Source organism: Trematomus bernacchii, unplaced genomic scaffold (assembly GCF_902827165.1).
Source record: "Trematomus bernacchii unplaced genomic scaffold, fTreBer1.1, whole genome shotgun sequence".
In the NCBI taxonomy this organism is placed as follows: domain Eukaryota; kingdom Metazoa; phylum Chordata; class Actinopteri; order Perciformes; family Nototheniidae; genus Trematomus; species Trematomus bernacchii.
This window is the reverse complement of record NW_022987342.1, coordinates 9,533,893-9,547,195: the sequence shown is the minus strand read 5'-3', so window position 1 is coordinate 9,547,195 and position 13,303 is coordinate 9,533,893. Positions and strand designations below refer to the sequence as shown.

General features: G+C 41.8%; 1 protein-coding gene across 1 annotated transcript in view; it reads left to right on the top strand.

Moving 5' to 3' along the window:
• LOC117481346 (zinc finger protein 638-like) overlaps positions 1 to 10,350 on the top strand; it is a 30,750-nt gene extending 20,400 nt beyond the window's left edge. Inside the window, exons 13-25 of the mRNA XM_034128996.1 lie at positions 57 to 176; positions 413 to 544; positions 705 to 746; positions 1,058 to 1,195; positions 1,327 to 1,491; positions 3,646 to 4,302; positions 4,446 to 4,901; positions 5,005 to 5,193; positions 5,570 to 5,765; positions 6,417 to 6,743; positions 8,130 to 8,252; positions 8,344 to 8,465; positions 10,098 to 10,350. Coding sequence (XP_033984887.1) covers positions 57 to 176; positions 413 to 544; positions 705 to 746; positions 1,058 to 1,195; positions 1,327 to 1,491; positions 3,646 to 4,302; positions 4,446 to 4,901; positions 5,005 to 5,193; positions 5,570 to 5,765; positions 6,417 to 6,743; positions 8,130 to 8,252; positions 8,344 to 8,465; positions 10,098 to 10,139 — 2,709 coding nt within the window. The 3' untranslated portion in view covers positions 10,140 to 10,350. The remainder of the gene's footprint in view (positions 1 to 56; positions 177 to 412; positions 545 to 704; positions 747 to 1,057; positions 1,196 to 1,326; positions 1,492 to 3,645; positions 4,303 to 4,445; positions 4,902 to 5,004; positions 5,194 to 5,569; positions 5,766 to 6,416; positions 6,744 to 8,129; positions 8,253 to 8,343; positions 8,466 to 10,097) is intronic.
• Positions 10,351 to 13,303: the final 2,953 nt, after the last annotated feature.

Sequence of the window (13,303 nt, the reverse complement as noted above, 5' to 3'; positions counted from 1 at the left end):
TCATGGTATTAAATCATTTAGCATCCCATTTAACTTCCAATACATCTCTGCTACAGAAGGCCATGGTGTTGATCACAGGACTTCCTGAGAGCGGCTGGTCAGAGAATAGCATCATTGAGCTGGTGCAGCCCTTTGGAACTCCCTCTGACATCATCCAGGCAGCACACATCGGAAAGGTTGGACACAGTTTCATCTGAAGCTTTTGCTGTTTCCCGGAGGGGAGAAACACAACAGGATAGCAGTAAAAGAAGCTAAAACACATTCTAAGTACCTTGTTTTTGCAAAATAGTTCACTTTCTGTTTTGGCTGCAAAGCTGTGTAATAGAAATGTCCAAATAAATGATTTGTTTTATTTTTGTAACAAACGTTGATGTGCGTACAACTAATATGAAACATTCTTTGTGCATGTTAGGTTATTGTGTCAGTGCCAGACATGGAGATTGCTCAAGAGATGGTAAAAGTCCACTCCTTCACTCCTGCCAGGATGAATGACTCTGAGCTGAAGATGATCCCTCTCAACCATCGGATCAGTGTCGGAACACCGGTAGGGCTCCCATCACTTATCCCATCTTCTTCTACAATAACATGACCATCTTATCTCTTCTGTTCTTTGTCCGTTATCTCACCTCCTTTGGTATGATACTGTGTGGAACAGGAAACATTCGGCACTAACAGAGATGAATACTCTTCATCTCTTTACACAGGTGGCTCTCTACAATCTTCTGATGGGATCAGTGGACCCATTAGTGAGTATTTCATCCAGTATAGATCTGTCCAATTCATTTTTATTATCCGTTTAAATAATAAGTCATCTAAATGACATTTGTTTTTATATGTAGTACCTTTACAATATTCATGTTATTGATTATTCAGAATTATGTAGGGCAAAAAAAGACAACATTGATGATGAAAAATGTTTAGGAACAAATTTGATCAAGTTGTGGCTGCGTTATGTCACCGTAAAGGCTGTGATGAATTGGGCATTTAAACCTTTAAAAGCAGTGGAGTAGCTGAGGCCTTGAGTTCTGTATGTTTTTAACTGGACTGCGTCCTGCAGGAGAGTTTTGCTCCAGTCGGCTGGAACTGCCTGCTGGTGATCAGAAACGTTCCCAACACGCCGTCCGGCTGCTCCGAGGTCCAGAAGCTGGTGCGACGCTTTGGGACCGTCATCAAGACCCTAGTGCTCAACAAACTGGTGAGGGTGCTCACCATTACCATGTACCCCCCAACACTTACAGCTATGGTCAATCTTTCTGTCTCAATTCTTTATTCAGGCAAACACATCTCAGATGTTGTTGACATAGCGATCTGTCTCTCCCTGCTCAGGTCATTTGCGAGATGGCAACAGCAGCCATGGCGTTGTCTGTTCTGAAACGCTTCAGGAATTTTCCGTGCATCATCCAGAACAACCCTCTGTTCTTCTCCCGCAAGCCGGACCCCAGAGCCCGCACACAGACCAAAGTCATCACTGCATCCCATGATCCATCTGAGGTGGGTTACTGATATTTCATTTTAAATGGTTGTAAAGAGTTGTGGGAAATTCATTTAGATACGTTTTCATTTGACTGCTATCATACGTATCTGCAGCTTTTGTATGTATTGTTGTGGATACACGTAACAGGAAGAGGAGTGAAAGTTATCAAATACACTTTATATACCTTATATTATTTGCTTCTGCTTTTTGTTAGAACATGTGTCTATGTAATCAAATATAGCTGCTAATATGTAACCAAAGATAAGTAGATATTGCTGGTTCAAGTTTAAAGTCTGCAGTACTTAGGATTAAGTGTTTCATTATTTGTAAAGTTTCCAGGCTTAACATTAATATTGTCATATCCATGAGAGAGGGTATGTGATGCTGCTAGTAACAGATATTTGTAACTTAAACTTTGTTGTACTCTTTTCAACAGAGCGGCAAATTAAAGTATTTGAAGTTAAAATACTCATTGCAGAAAAAGTCTCTAAATTATAAAATAAAATGTAAAAAGAACTAGAACTGTCCAAAGATACCAACAGTTAGCTAAATTGATTGTATTGAATTTATTTTCTGTCAACCCACTCAATATTTTAGGTGTACAAAAATATAATGTCAGATAGTTGAATCATAAAGTCACTAGTAAGTGAAGTTGTAAAATAAATGTAGTGAAGTAAAAGGAGAATATTTCCCTTTTGATGGTAGAGGAGTAGAAGTATAAAGTGGCACAATTCTATTCCAAGTACCTCAGTACAGTGCTTGAGTAAATGTTCTTGGTTACTTTCCACCACTGGTGTTGGGATACATTTAAATCATATTTGTAGCCTTCTCATGTTTAATATAAGGTTCAAATGATCAAGTAGTGGTGCTTGGTTGTGCCTGGTTCACTGGGAACGGGTAGAGGTTAGACCGTGCTGCTTAGGTTGGAGCCGCGCCAAAGCAGAGGCGGAGGAAGTACTCCGCAGTGGCTCAGTCAGAGTCCGGCAGTGGCTCAGTCAGTAGGGGCTTGGACTGGGAGCCGTAGGGTCGCTGGTTCAAGTCCCCGACCAGACCTAAATATGGAGTGTGGACTTCTACTTGGAGAGGTCCCAGTTCACCTCCTGCCCTGCCGTGGTGCCCTTGAGCAAGGCACCGGACACCCCCCTTCCCCCCCACTCCCATTGCTCCCCGGGCGCTGTACAATAGCTGCCCACTGCTCCTAGTACTAGACTCCTTGTACTAGGATGGGTTAAATGCAGAGGCCAAATTTCACTGTGTGTGCTGTGTGCTCTGCATGTGTGACCATTAAAGAGGGTTTCATCCCTCCCTATTCTATTCTATTCCTATTTTCCACGCTAGTAAAAGTAGCAATACTACACTTTAAAAGCACTTTGTTACAAGTAAAAGTCCTGCATTCAAAATCTTACTTAAAGTGGACCTATCATGCTATATTTGAATAATATAGTGTAGGACCATACCTATATAAGGCATATTTATACTTTTTTTTTTTCAAAATACCAAACAGATCATGCATTTTAGCCATGCCTCATTTCGCTCAATTTGAAAAATGTTAGCTCTGTTTTTGCAAGGGCTGATTCTGTGAGAACAGCACCATCTACAGACCTGGCATATGTAATACAGCGTCTCCAGCGCTTTCGAACGGCAATGGCCGTGGCTGTCTCCTCCTGATTGGTGGAGTTGGCCCAATAGCCGTAGCGCCACCGTCCTGACGTCAGGAAAGTGTTCAAATCTGCATCAGTTTTTATCAGATCCGTTGCAGCCCCGTTTTTAGAGATTTGGGTATGGAGGAAAATAGAGAGGGTTGTGTTTTCTGACACTTGGTGAGTTCTCTGGAACACCGGGGACACATATTCATGTTTAAAAGACGTACAAAAGTGCATTTTGCATGATAGGTCCCCTTTAAGTAAAAGTAGTCCATATGCGTAATGGCCCATTTCAGAATCGTAAATATATAGAGATACTGGGTCACTATTATGATTATTCATTGTTTTAATCACTGCTGTTGATTGTAGAGCTAATTTAATATATCTTCACCTAAAATGATATGTGAAAGTTTATCTAATAATTGATTTATGATCCACCACTGCGCCTAAGTTCCGTACTCCTCACACACTTACAGTTTCTAAGACATGATGTTTGACGTGTCGTTATTCTTTCCCCCTTGATTGTAGAATACACCTGTGAAAGGCAGCCAGGCGGAAACAGCTGAAGAAGAGTCGGTCCATAAAGAGAGCTCTGAATCTCCATTGGAGGTGATTGAAAGAGACGCTCACGGGCAGGAAGAGGAGACAAACACAGCTGTTGAAGGTGAAGTCGTGGGACAAGAGTCGAGTAAAGACGATGAGATCCAAAAGGACGAGCCTCCTGCTCCTGCTTCTGACTCTCTGGCTGCACCGGAGGCCCAACTGGAGGCCCAACCGGAGGCCCACCAACCGGAAGCCCAACCGGAAGCCCAACCGGAAGCCCAACCGGAAGCCCAACCGGAAGCCCAACCGGAAGCCCAACCGGAGGCCCAACCGGAAGCCCAACCGGAAGCCCAACCGGAAGCCCAACCGGAAGCCCAACCGGAAGCCCAACCGGAAGCCCAACCGGAGGCCCAACCGGAAGCCCAACCGGAAGCCCAACCGGAGGCCCAACCGGAAGCAGGCCAGGCGACAGACGCCAGGGATGATTCAGCTGAAACTGTCCTGGAGGCCTCGGAAGAGAACATGGACGTCACTGCATCCCCAGCAGGAGATGATGTGACTCCTGCTGATGAAGGAAGAAAGCCATCCATCTCTGAGGGGAAAGCAGCTTCCCAGGAGACGGCCCTGCCCGAGCTCCCTAAGGTCAGATCTATTTCTGTAGCTCAGGTCTCAATCCTCCAACATCTTATTTTATAACTTAGTTTATATTTCAGTTTCAGTTCCATTGTACAAAAAAAATAATATATATAATAATAATAATAATCCACCTTTTTTTTTGTTATCAGGTTACTCAAGCGATGGTTAACGCACTGCTTGTGGAGTGCAGAACTCACCATCCCAACAACAGAGCAGCCGCTAACGGAGAACCAAGGGAAACCCAGACGGAGACAGAGCAGGGGGAGAAAACAGCTGAGGAGACAACAGAGCCCGCCAACAACAACACAGAGGAGGGGGGGAAGATGCAGGAGAGGGAGAGAAAAGAGAGGGAGGCCAGGAAGGAGAAAGAGGTGAGGGAGAGAGAGAGGAAGGACAGGGAGAGAAGGGCCTTGGAAAAGGAGGAGAGGGCCAGGCGGGAGAAGGAGGAGAGGGCCAGGAGGGAGAGGGAGGACAGAGCCAGGTGGGAGAGGAAGGAGAGAGACAGAAGGGACAGGAAGAGAGCGCACGGGGAGGGGTCAAGGTCCTATGGAAGATCAGGGGGGTACAAGCAGAGCTCCTGGAGGGAGGAACAGAAGAACAGAACGGTAAGATGCGGCTGTGAGCTGAAGACGTGTTGGAACTCTTTCCTCTTCATCCTCTTCCTCACTTCTACTGCTTATTTTATTTATTGTCCCGTCATAAACTCAGGAGGAGGAGGAGCGTGACGACTTCCCCTTCAACATGAGTGACTTTGTGACGCTGGATGAAGTTGGAGATGTGGCAGACCTTCCTTCCTCTCCTCCCTCTGGTCCCACTGAAACAGCAGGGGGGGGACAGGCTGCTCCCACATCTGTCCTGCAGGCTGCTCCCACATCTGTCCTGCAGGACACTCCAGAGGTAAAGTATTAATACATCAAACTTCCCTCCCCCCCCCTTTATTCAAGAAAATACATATAATGTTTGATGTACATCAAACATTATTTTCACACAAAATATTGACATGAGGAGTAAAATAATACGTAGGAAGAGATATAAAGATTAATAGTGATACAAATAAAAGAAAAAATCAGACATGAACATTTCAGAGTAAAAGAGTGATAAAATAAATTACAAATTGCTTCTTCATGTTAATTACAGAAATTACAAGAATAGTCAGTTTGACATCTTTTTAGTGTCTTGTTTACAGGATATATTTTATGAATACATCAAACATCTCACTTCCATTTCCACAATGCAATGACAACATGGTCCTCTCCATGTTTTCTGTTTGTAGGACACGCCCATGGAGGTCACAGCAGAAACAATGATGTCTGAGACCCCGGGGCCCCGGCCTGAAGAGCACGCATCAGAGTGTGAAGCTGTGACCATGGTGACAGCTGAGACTTCAGATGGTTTAGTGTCTTCAGAATCAGCAGATTCACAAACACACGTGCCGACATGTCAACAGGCTGACATCACTCCTGACACAGGTACAGCCTCACACTGATTTCACCTTTTTAATGAAGAGAAGGAAACAGCCTCTTAAGGTGCGTTCACACCGGGCGCAAAGGAGCGATAGATTTGCGTAACGCTGTCTTGTGAAAGCCAATTAGCGGGGAAAATCTCAGCCTCTCGTTACTGACTTTATTGAATCAGAAAACCAAACCAAAACAGTAGCTGTTTGCTCTGGGCGACGGTACACCGAGCTCACAGTTCCTCATATCTGTTCCGAAACTAGACTAGCTTAGCCTAGCCTGATCGATCTTATCTCCATTCAGAAATCACTTATTTTCAAAGTTTTGTGTCTGCAGTTTTGCAGACACACTCACCAAAGCATTAATTCATGTTTTTAACTATCCAGTATAAGTATGTAGTTATTTCGGCATCATTTTGAAACATGTATTACAATGTGCCTTTTTTTGTTGGTATCTACCATGGTATCTACATGGAGATAAGCCCCGCCTCCTCGCCAGTGTGTCTAGCTTGATTGACGCGAGTAAACACAAATGAACACCCCAGCCAAACTCGCGCAAGTGAATTAATGCAAAAATGTGCTTCGCGTCCGGTGTCAACGCACCTTCAGATCTTTGATTGTTTAACATTGTTGATCATTTTGGCTGAAATGTGTTGTTATTGTTTAGAAGCCACTCTGGACTCCAACACTGAGGGTGAAGTGCTTCCTGCAGCCCAGTCCTCAACACATGAACCAGCAACAGGAACAATGACTTCAGAGAGTGAAAGAGAGGAGAAAGAGGACAAGGTGTCGGCAAAAACTGAGGAAGAGGAGACGGTTAAGGATGAAGAGGAGAAGATAAAGGATAAAACTGAAAAGATAAAGGAACATGACAAGCTGAAGGATGAAGAGGGCAACGCAGAGAATCAGGAGAAGATGAATGATGAACAAGAAACAACAGAGGAGCAGGAGAAGATAAAGGACGAAGAGACGGGGGCTCCTGCTGTTGAGACAGGTAGGGTTTCCTTCAGTTGTGTCATCTCCAAAAAGATTAGATTTACCACCTCAGGACAAACGTGAAATACATGACTACCCTGTTGAGCTAAATCCAAACATGAGGTAACTCTCCCTACGGTTTTGAAACATTTGCAGTGTTGTGGAGGGTTCACTGGTGCTGCTTTAATAGTAGAGATGGCATGATTCCACTTTCAATTATAAATCGCTTAGTGACAAATTGGAAAATCTGTTGGAATCAAAATCAAATTCACACCTGGCGGTTATGTCAATGTTCGAGTGCTGCTTTTTAAATAACTACAGGTGATTTGAAAGAGGACAACTGTCATTACCATTCAAAAAATATAAGGTACATGTTCTCAAACTAATACATCCCATATATGTTTTTGGAAATGTAGCAAGCCATATAAGTTTCCAATTCTTTTTTTTATAATGAATACTTAAACACAGCACATTGACACCTGCAAAAGCCACCAAGTGTAGTTGTTCTGTTAAAGACACAGTAGATGTGGCCATGGTGTCTAGGAAAGCGCCGCTGAAGGCTTTGGTAAAACACAGTCGATGTGATAGTTATTGTATAGTTATTTTCAGAAACGTTCAAATAAGGGGGTGTTAAACAAATAATGAGAGACTTGCCGATCCCGCTTTTGATTCTGAAGATCAAAATCTGATTTTAAATGATTTTCTATTCAGTATTGAAATCGTCACACCACTGTTAAATAGACTCTAGCAGTGGAGTTAAAAGGGCCGTCAAAATATTCTCCTCTGGATCTGCACCTTTTCAGATGACTTGTTTGCCATTAAATTCAAATTCATTTGACCTCTGTCTACTATTTAAGCTCGTAAACCAATCTCTGACTGAAAATGAGGCAAGCTACATTTATGAACAAGGTTTCTAAGCATGCTGAAATAGAAATATCGTGGGAAAGTTAAAACAAATGTATTTTAATACTCTATTTTAAATTCTATGATCTCAATATTTAGTCTTTTATATAATATATCTTTTTTTAAATAATCGTTTCCTTTAAAAATATTTCAGGGATTCCGCAAAGTCCCACTAGAGGGAGCTGACGTATTGTAGCCAACCGTTTGAGAAGCAGCGGTGTATTAGAACATGTGAGTGGCAGCAGGGCCTTAGTGGGTAGAGACTCAGGCTTGTTACCGGGACATCTTGAACGTGTGGACAACATGTAGATGTATTTAACAAGCAGAGGGTTGTATTGGAAGCGCCTATATTTATTATTGTAATGCTTACGGTCCTAATTGTCCTCATCTGGGATGGTGCTTAATCTGTGTGCTATGTAGCTGCTAGGATGGATGCAGAGTAAAGCAGCACGAGGTCCTGGAACCAGATGAATAAGATCTCTCTCTCTCTTTCTTTCTTCAGGAAAGCACGAGATGTCTGAAGTTGAAAACACAGCAGAGGAGAGTGTGAATAAGAAAACAAAGATGGACACTGCCATGAGCACAGGCTACTCCCTCCCTCCCTTTGACCCCACGAGCCCAGTTGGTAAGACCCATGTCTGTATTTATTTACCATGCCTGCCATTATATTTCTACAAAAGTGTTCATCAGCTTTTTGCCTGTGTGTGCTCCCACAGGTATGGAGTTCTTGACCCCAAAGACGGGTTTCTTCTGTAAGGTGTGTAACAGGTTCTTCAACGGAACCAAAGAGGCAGAGATAAACCACTGCAAGACCCTCAAACACTACGAGAGCCTGCAGGTAGGCAACATGCACACACACATACCTGTGGTGGTTTCGTGGTGAGGACCCTCAGGACATATTGCATCCATACTAATCACAATTAATCCCAACCCTTAGCCTTTCTCTAAACTCAGTCTAATGGCGCATTTCCACTACACGGCCTCGCTCGGTATGGCTAGGCCTTGTTAGGACTGGCTCACTTTGTGGCGCATTTCCATTACAGTTCAGTAGCTGGGGCAGTATCTATAGTAACGCAGTGTAGGCGGAGCCGTGACGTCATCTTCAATGAGAAACACAAAACCAACATCAGCCGTTAGCTGTTAGCACTCAGAGCTCACAGCTCCTCATATATGTTCAGAAACTAGACAAAAGTTAAACAAGTACAAACCACAGACTGCCTGTGTCATGGTGAATACAGTCGCTGCTTTATTTATGTCTGTATAGGCCGTTGTTGTGACTGTGGACGGTCGGAGCATATACTGCGCTAGCTTAGCCGATCTCCATTTAGAAAACACGCATTTTAAAAGGTTTTTCGCCTGCCGTCTGTCTGCAGACTTGTCAAAGCATTAATTCATGGTTTTTACTAACCGGTATCAGTATGTTGTTACTTCGGCATCATTTTGAAACGTGTATTACAATTAAATCACGGTCAAATATGTTCATTTTGTTGTAGTTGTAGCCCGCTTGCCAGCGATTCTCTCTCTAGTTTAGCATACTCAGCCCGACTCAGCCTGGTTGTTGGCCCGGAAAGAACCTCGATTTTATGGGGCCAGAAAAACTGTGAAATAGTACCCACTAGCCGGAACTACGCCAAGTGGAAACGCAACCAAAAACGGGCCCCGCACGGCTCGGCACGCTTAAACCGCGCTCCGCGCTGTAGTGGAAGTGCGCCATAATAGAGTGCAGTGATGACGTCTGTTTGAAGACCAGACCTGACAGTTAGCATCGCAGGGCTCCTTCAACAAAAAGCTATGAGAGTTCCCCTCTGGATTCCGGTATATTGCAGAAAATATGCTCTGTGGTTAACACACGTTTATGATGCGCAACACGTTTTGTTCAGCAGGATAATCTCAAATACAATTTACCTGAATTAAAAAGCTAACGCTAGGCTAAAAACAAACGGTCACATGGCTGCATATCAGGTAAAGGCGGATTGTGTTGCTGTGATGACGTTTAGGAAGCTCATTTAGCTAATTGTTTGTTTTTAATAAGCTTCGGACATGCAGGAGTGAAGCATCTATTGGCGTGCTTTATGTCATAGAACAAAACGTGCCCATTTTCTTAAGCTCGTGTTAACCACACACTTTCCTAAAAACTTCAAGACGATGGAACGTGAAGTGCTAAAATGATAAGTATTTTCCAGGTTTTAGACTCTTTACCACTCCATGATAAACCTTTCAAGAGGACCAAATGTCCTCACTCTGTAAAAACCTTGTTCCTCACGGTCAGAGGTGGAAGAAGTACTTCGATGTAGAGGCACCAAAGCAGTTGTTCAGATTTAATGGCACAAAAGAGAAAACAACCTAGCCTGGAGGTGTACAATGACTCTGGTTGGCTGTAAAGAAGAACAAATGGACACTCGCAGTGTTAATAGCTCCAACAGCCAAACGTTGAAGGTCTAATCCTGCTTCCCTGTTCTCTCTCTTCTAGAAACACCTGCAGACCATGGACACAGCCAACCTGAATACCTGAATGTGGCTTTGGAAATCTTCACTGAATGTATCATTCCCCTCCTCTTGTATTGTCTCTTCATTTCAAGGTTCCAGATTCTCATGTTGATCTAGATTAGTGTCAGTTTGAATATGTATTATAGATTTTTCATTTACGATTTTAAGAGAAACATGTTGAAGATGGCTGGCAGTAAGAACTGTGCACAATCAATAAACTGTTTGAGTAAACTGTGCGTTATCACTCCTTCACTGCGTCTGTTCACACGGTTAGAGCTCTGACACAAAGTGAACGTCACTGGGAGTTCGCTCTTCTCAGATCACTAACTGCATACTTGTTCGCGGTTGTGACCAAACACACACAAAAATAAACTTTGACTTTAATAAATTTATGTCAACAGATTTAACATAATTGTATTAGGTTAGTTAAAAGCAATACTTTTAAGCTTAAATAAAAAGGTTAGGTTCAACTTAATATTATTGCTTTCAACTAACCTAATACAGTTATGAGTAATACATTTAATAATGTTGACATTTAAGTCAACATTTCAGTTTTTTCATTGCAGAATGCTACATTAGTAGAGGAACTGTTTGTAAGATTGCCCAACCTGAGGTTACACACATTTTTGTACAACTTTAAACATTGCATAAATTGTCTAGTTCCTGGAATATACTGTAGAAAGATTTTACTGCAAAATGAGTTTGGATATTGTTCATAAACAAAAGTAGTAAATATGTAGGCCTCTAAAAAAAGTGGTCCGGTATTACATTAGCAAAGGTATAGTGCAGATTAAGGAAAAAAGTTGACTTGCATATTATATTGAAAAAGTAGGCCGACGTTTTTAATAACGAAAAACAAACTAAGTAGAGCATTGTAAAAAAAAAAATTTAGTGACCATTTAAAAATATAGGAGTAGCTGGTACTGTTGACAGATTGTAAATAAATTGTAAGAAAATAAGGTGTAAATTGCACGAGGGCATATTGTACATGACTCTTAATTGCACACAGCTTTATGTTTACTGCATCATATCTCTGTATATAGTGATCAGAATGTCTCTAAATGTGAACTGCATGGTGCCAGCCAGTCATTGCATACACAAAACAATAGTAGTACCTTTGTTCCTCTTCAATTAGAATTTTAAATATGTTTTCACATCATACCAGATCTTTATCATGGGTTTTAAAATTAGATTTTTGTTTGTTTGCTTAAAGGTGGGGTAGGTAATTTTGGAGAAACCGGCTCGAGTGCGCTAAAATTTGAAAATACACAGCTGGAAAAAATCTGCCACTTCCTTACAGAGCCCCTCCTCCAACACACAGAAGGCTGACAGGCAGGTAGGCTATCCAGTTATTTTAGCCGGGCCGGCTAAAATGATTGGTCGTGCTTTTTACAGTACTACGGCTTCCACAGATGATATTTTTGTATGGATTTTTTTGTCAAAGCACTTCAGATATTCATTGCTATCGGGATCTTAAGAGCATTCCATGGAATATAACAAAAAGTGTATCTCGAGCCGGTTTCTCAAACTTACCTACCCTACCTTTAAGTTTTCTTTCGATATCTGAATACATGTATAATGGAAGAGGTCGTTTCAAACAATGAGATTCAATTTCAGTCCAATGAGGAGACTCCTTTTAGAAAAATAGAACATAGTTCTCAGTTGCACAGCCCAGTAATACCAAATGACATGTGGACACTAAACCTCCTCCATCATATGGTCAATACAGTAAAGACAAAGGAAGTCCTGACCTCATAGTATTCCATATTAATTTAACCATTTTCTTTTGAATTTTTGAGAAAACATTTAATGGAGTTGGCAGGGGAATATTTTGAAATAAAGTGAATTTTTAAAACATTGATTCTCCCAATTATAGATAATGGTAGTGCCATACAGTACATATATCAATTACAATACACCAGACAAAAGTAGGACACTCCTCTTCATCATTGAATTCAGGTTTCATTCAGTCCCATTGCCAGTGGCGTTTTTATATGTACAAAAGTGGTGGGGCACAAAAAACGTAGATGTCTATATATAAGCTTCTGCAGTGACGTGCAGTGAGGTTCATGGCTGCTGAGGCACTGGTACTGACTCTTCAGGTTTACAAATATATTTTGACCAAAATCAAAATATAATATTTTCAAAAGCTTTTTTTGTCTGATGCTTCGATTAATTTTAAACAGACCGTTCAACAAAAAGATACCCAAAAAATGTAATTTTATCATGTAAATATTGAATTGTTCTCTCTTAGTAAGATCCCATTTTCAATAAGATTGTGGTCTTCCCTTGACTTGAAGATGAAGTCAATTTGCCTATCCTCCTGGACAAAAATCTATTACTTTTTTGTAAAAGTCCTCCTTATCTTCTTGTAGTTTCAAAAGTCTATCATAAATCTAATCGATAGATTTATGATTAGAAAATTATAAAAGTAGGGTAGACATGTGGATATTATCCGGCTGAACAAAACGTGCATTTATCTAAAGGCCCAGACACACCAGGCAGTCACCAGAGAACTCGCCGACACAGACACCGACAGTTCCATCGACGAGTTCTCCTGCGTCTTGGCCATGTGTCGCACTGGAACACACCACAAAGACTTCAGCCGACCACGTACGAACTGCGCATGCGTGAGTGGCAATAACTCTCCTTACCAGCAGGCGGCGGTAGTGTGTATTCGTCATTCAAAAGAGGCAACAACCGGAAGACAGAGAAGAAGAACAGACTGATATAAACAAACAACAAATAGCGTGTGCGTTCCATTTTCACTCTCGTCCATCGAAAACATGTTTTAGAATATAAAAATACATGAATGATGAAATGAGCACATAAAGTGCAGACATACTATAAAATCACAGTTAATAGACCTGCATCTGATGATCGCAGTGTTCTGGCGGGTGTGTAGTTCATTGAGTCAGCAATGTAGTAATGTACTGTATGTAATGTAATAATGGCCACTTCTTGCTAAATTTACATTTCCATGTGATGCTTTTATCCGAGGCGACTCACAATAGGTAAATGAACAGCAGTAGACAGTATCTCATTTACTTAGACACTGTACTTAAGGACAATGTTGAGGTACTTGAGACTAATCCTGCAACTTTATACTGACAAATAAACCGATGAGATGAAAAACCGGACTTGACCAAACAAATCACGGAGCTCTCAGCAGAGGACAGCCGGGGACAC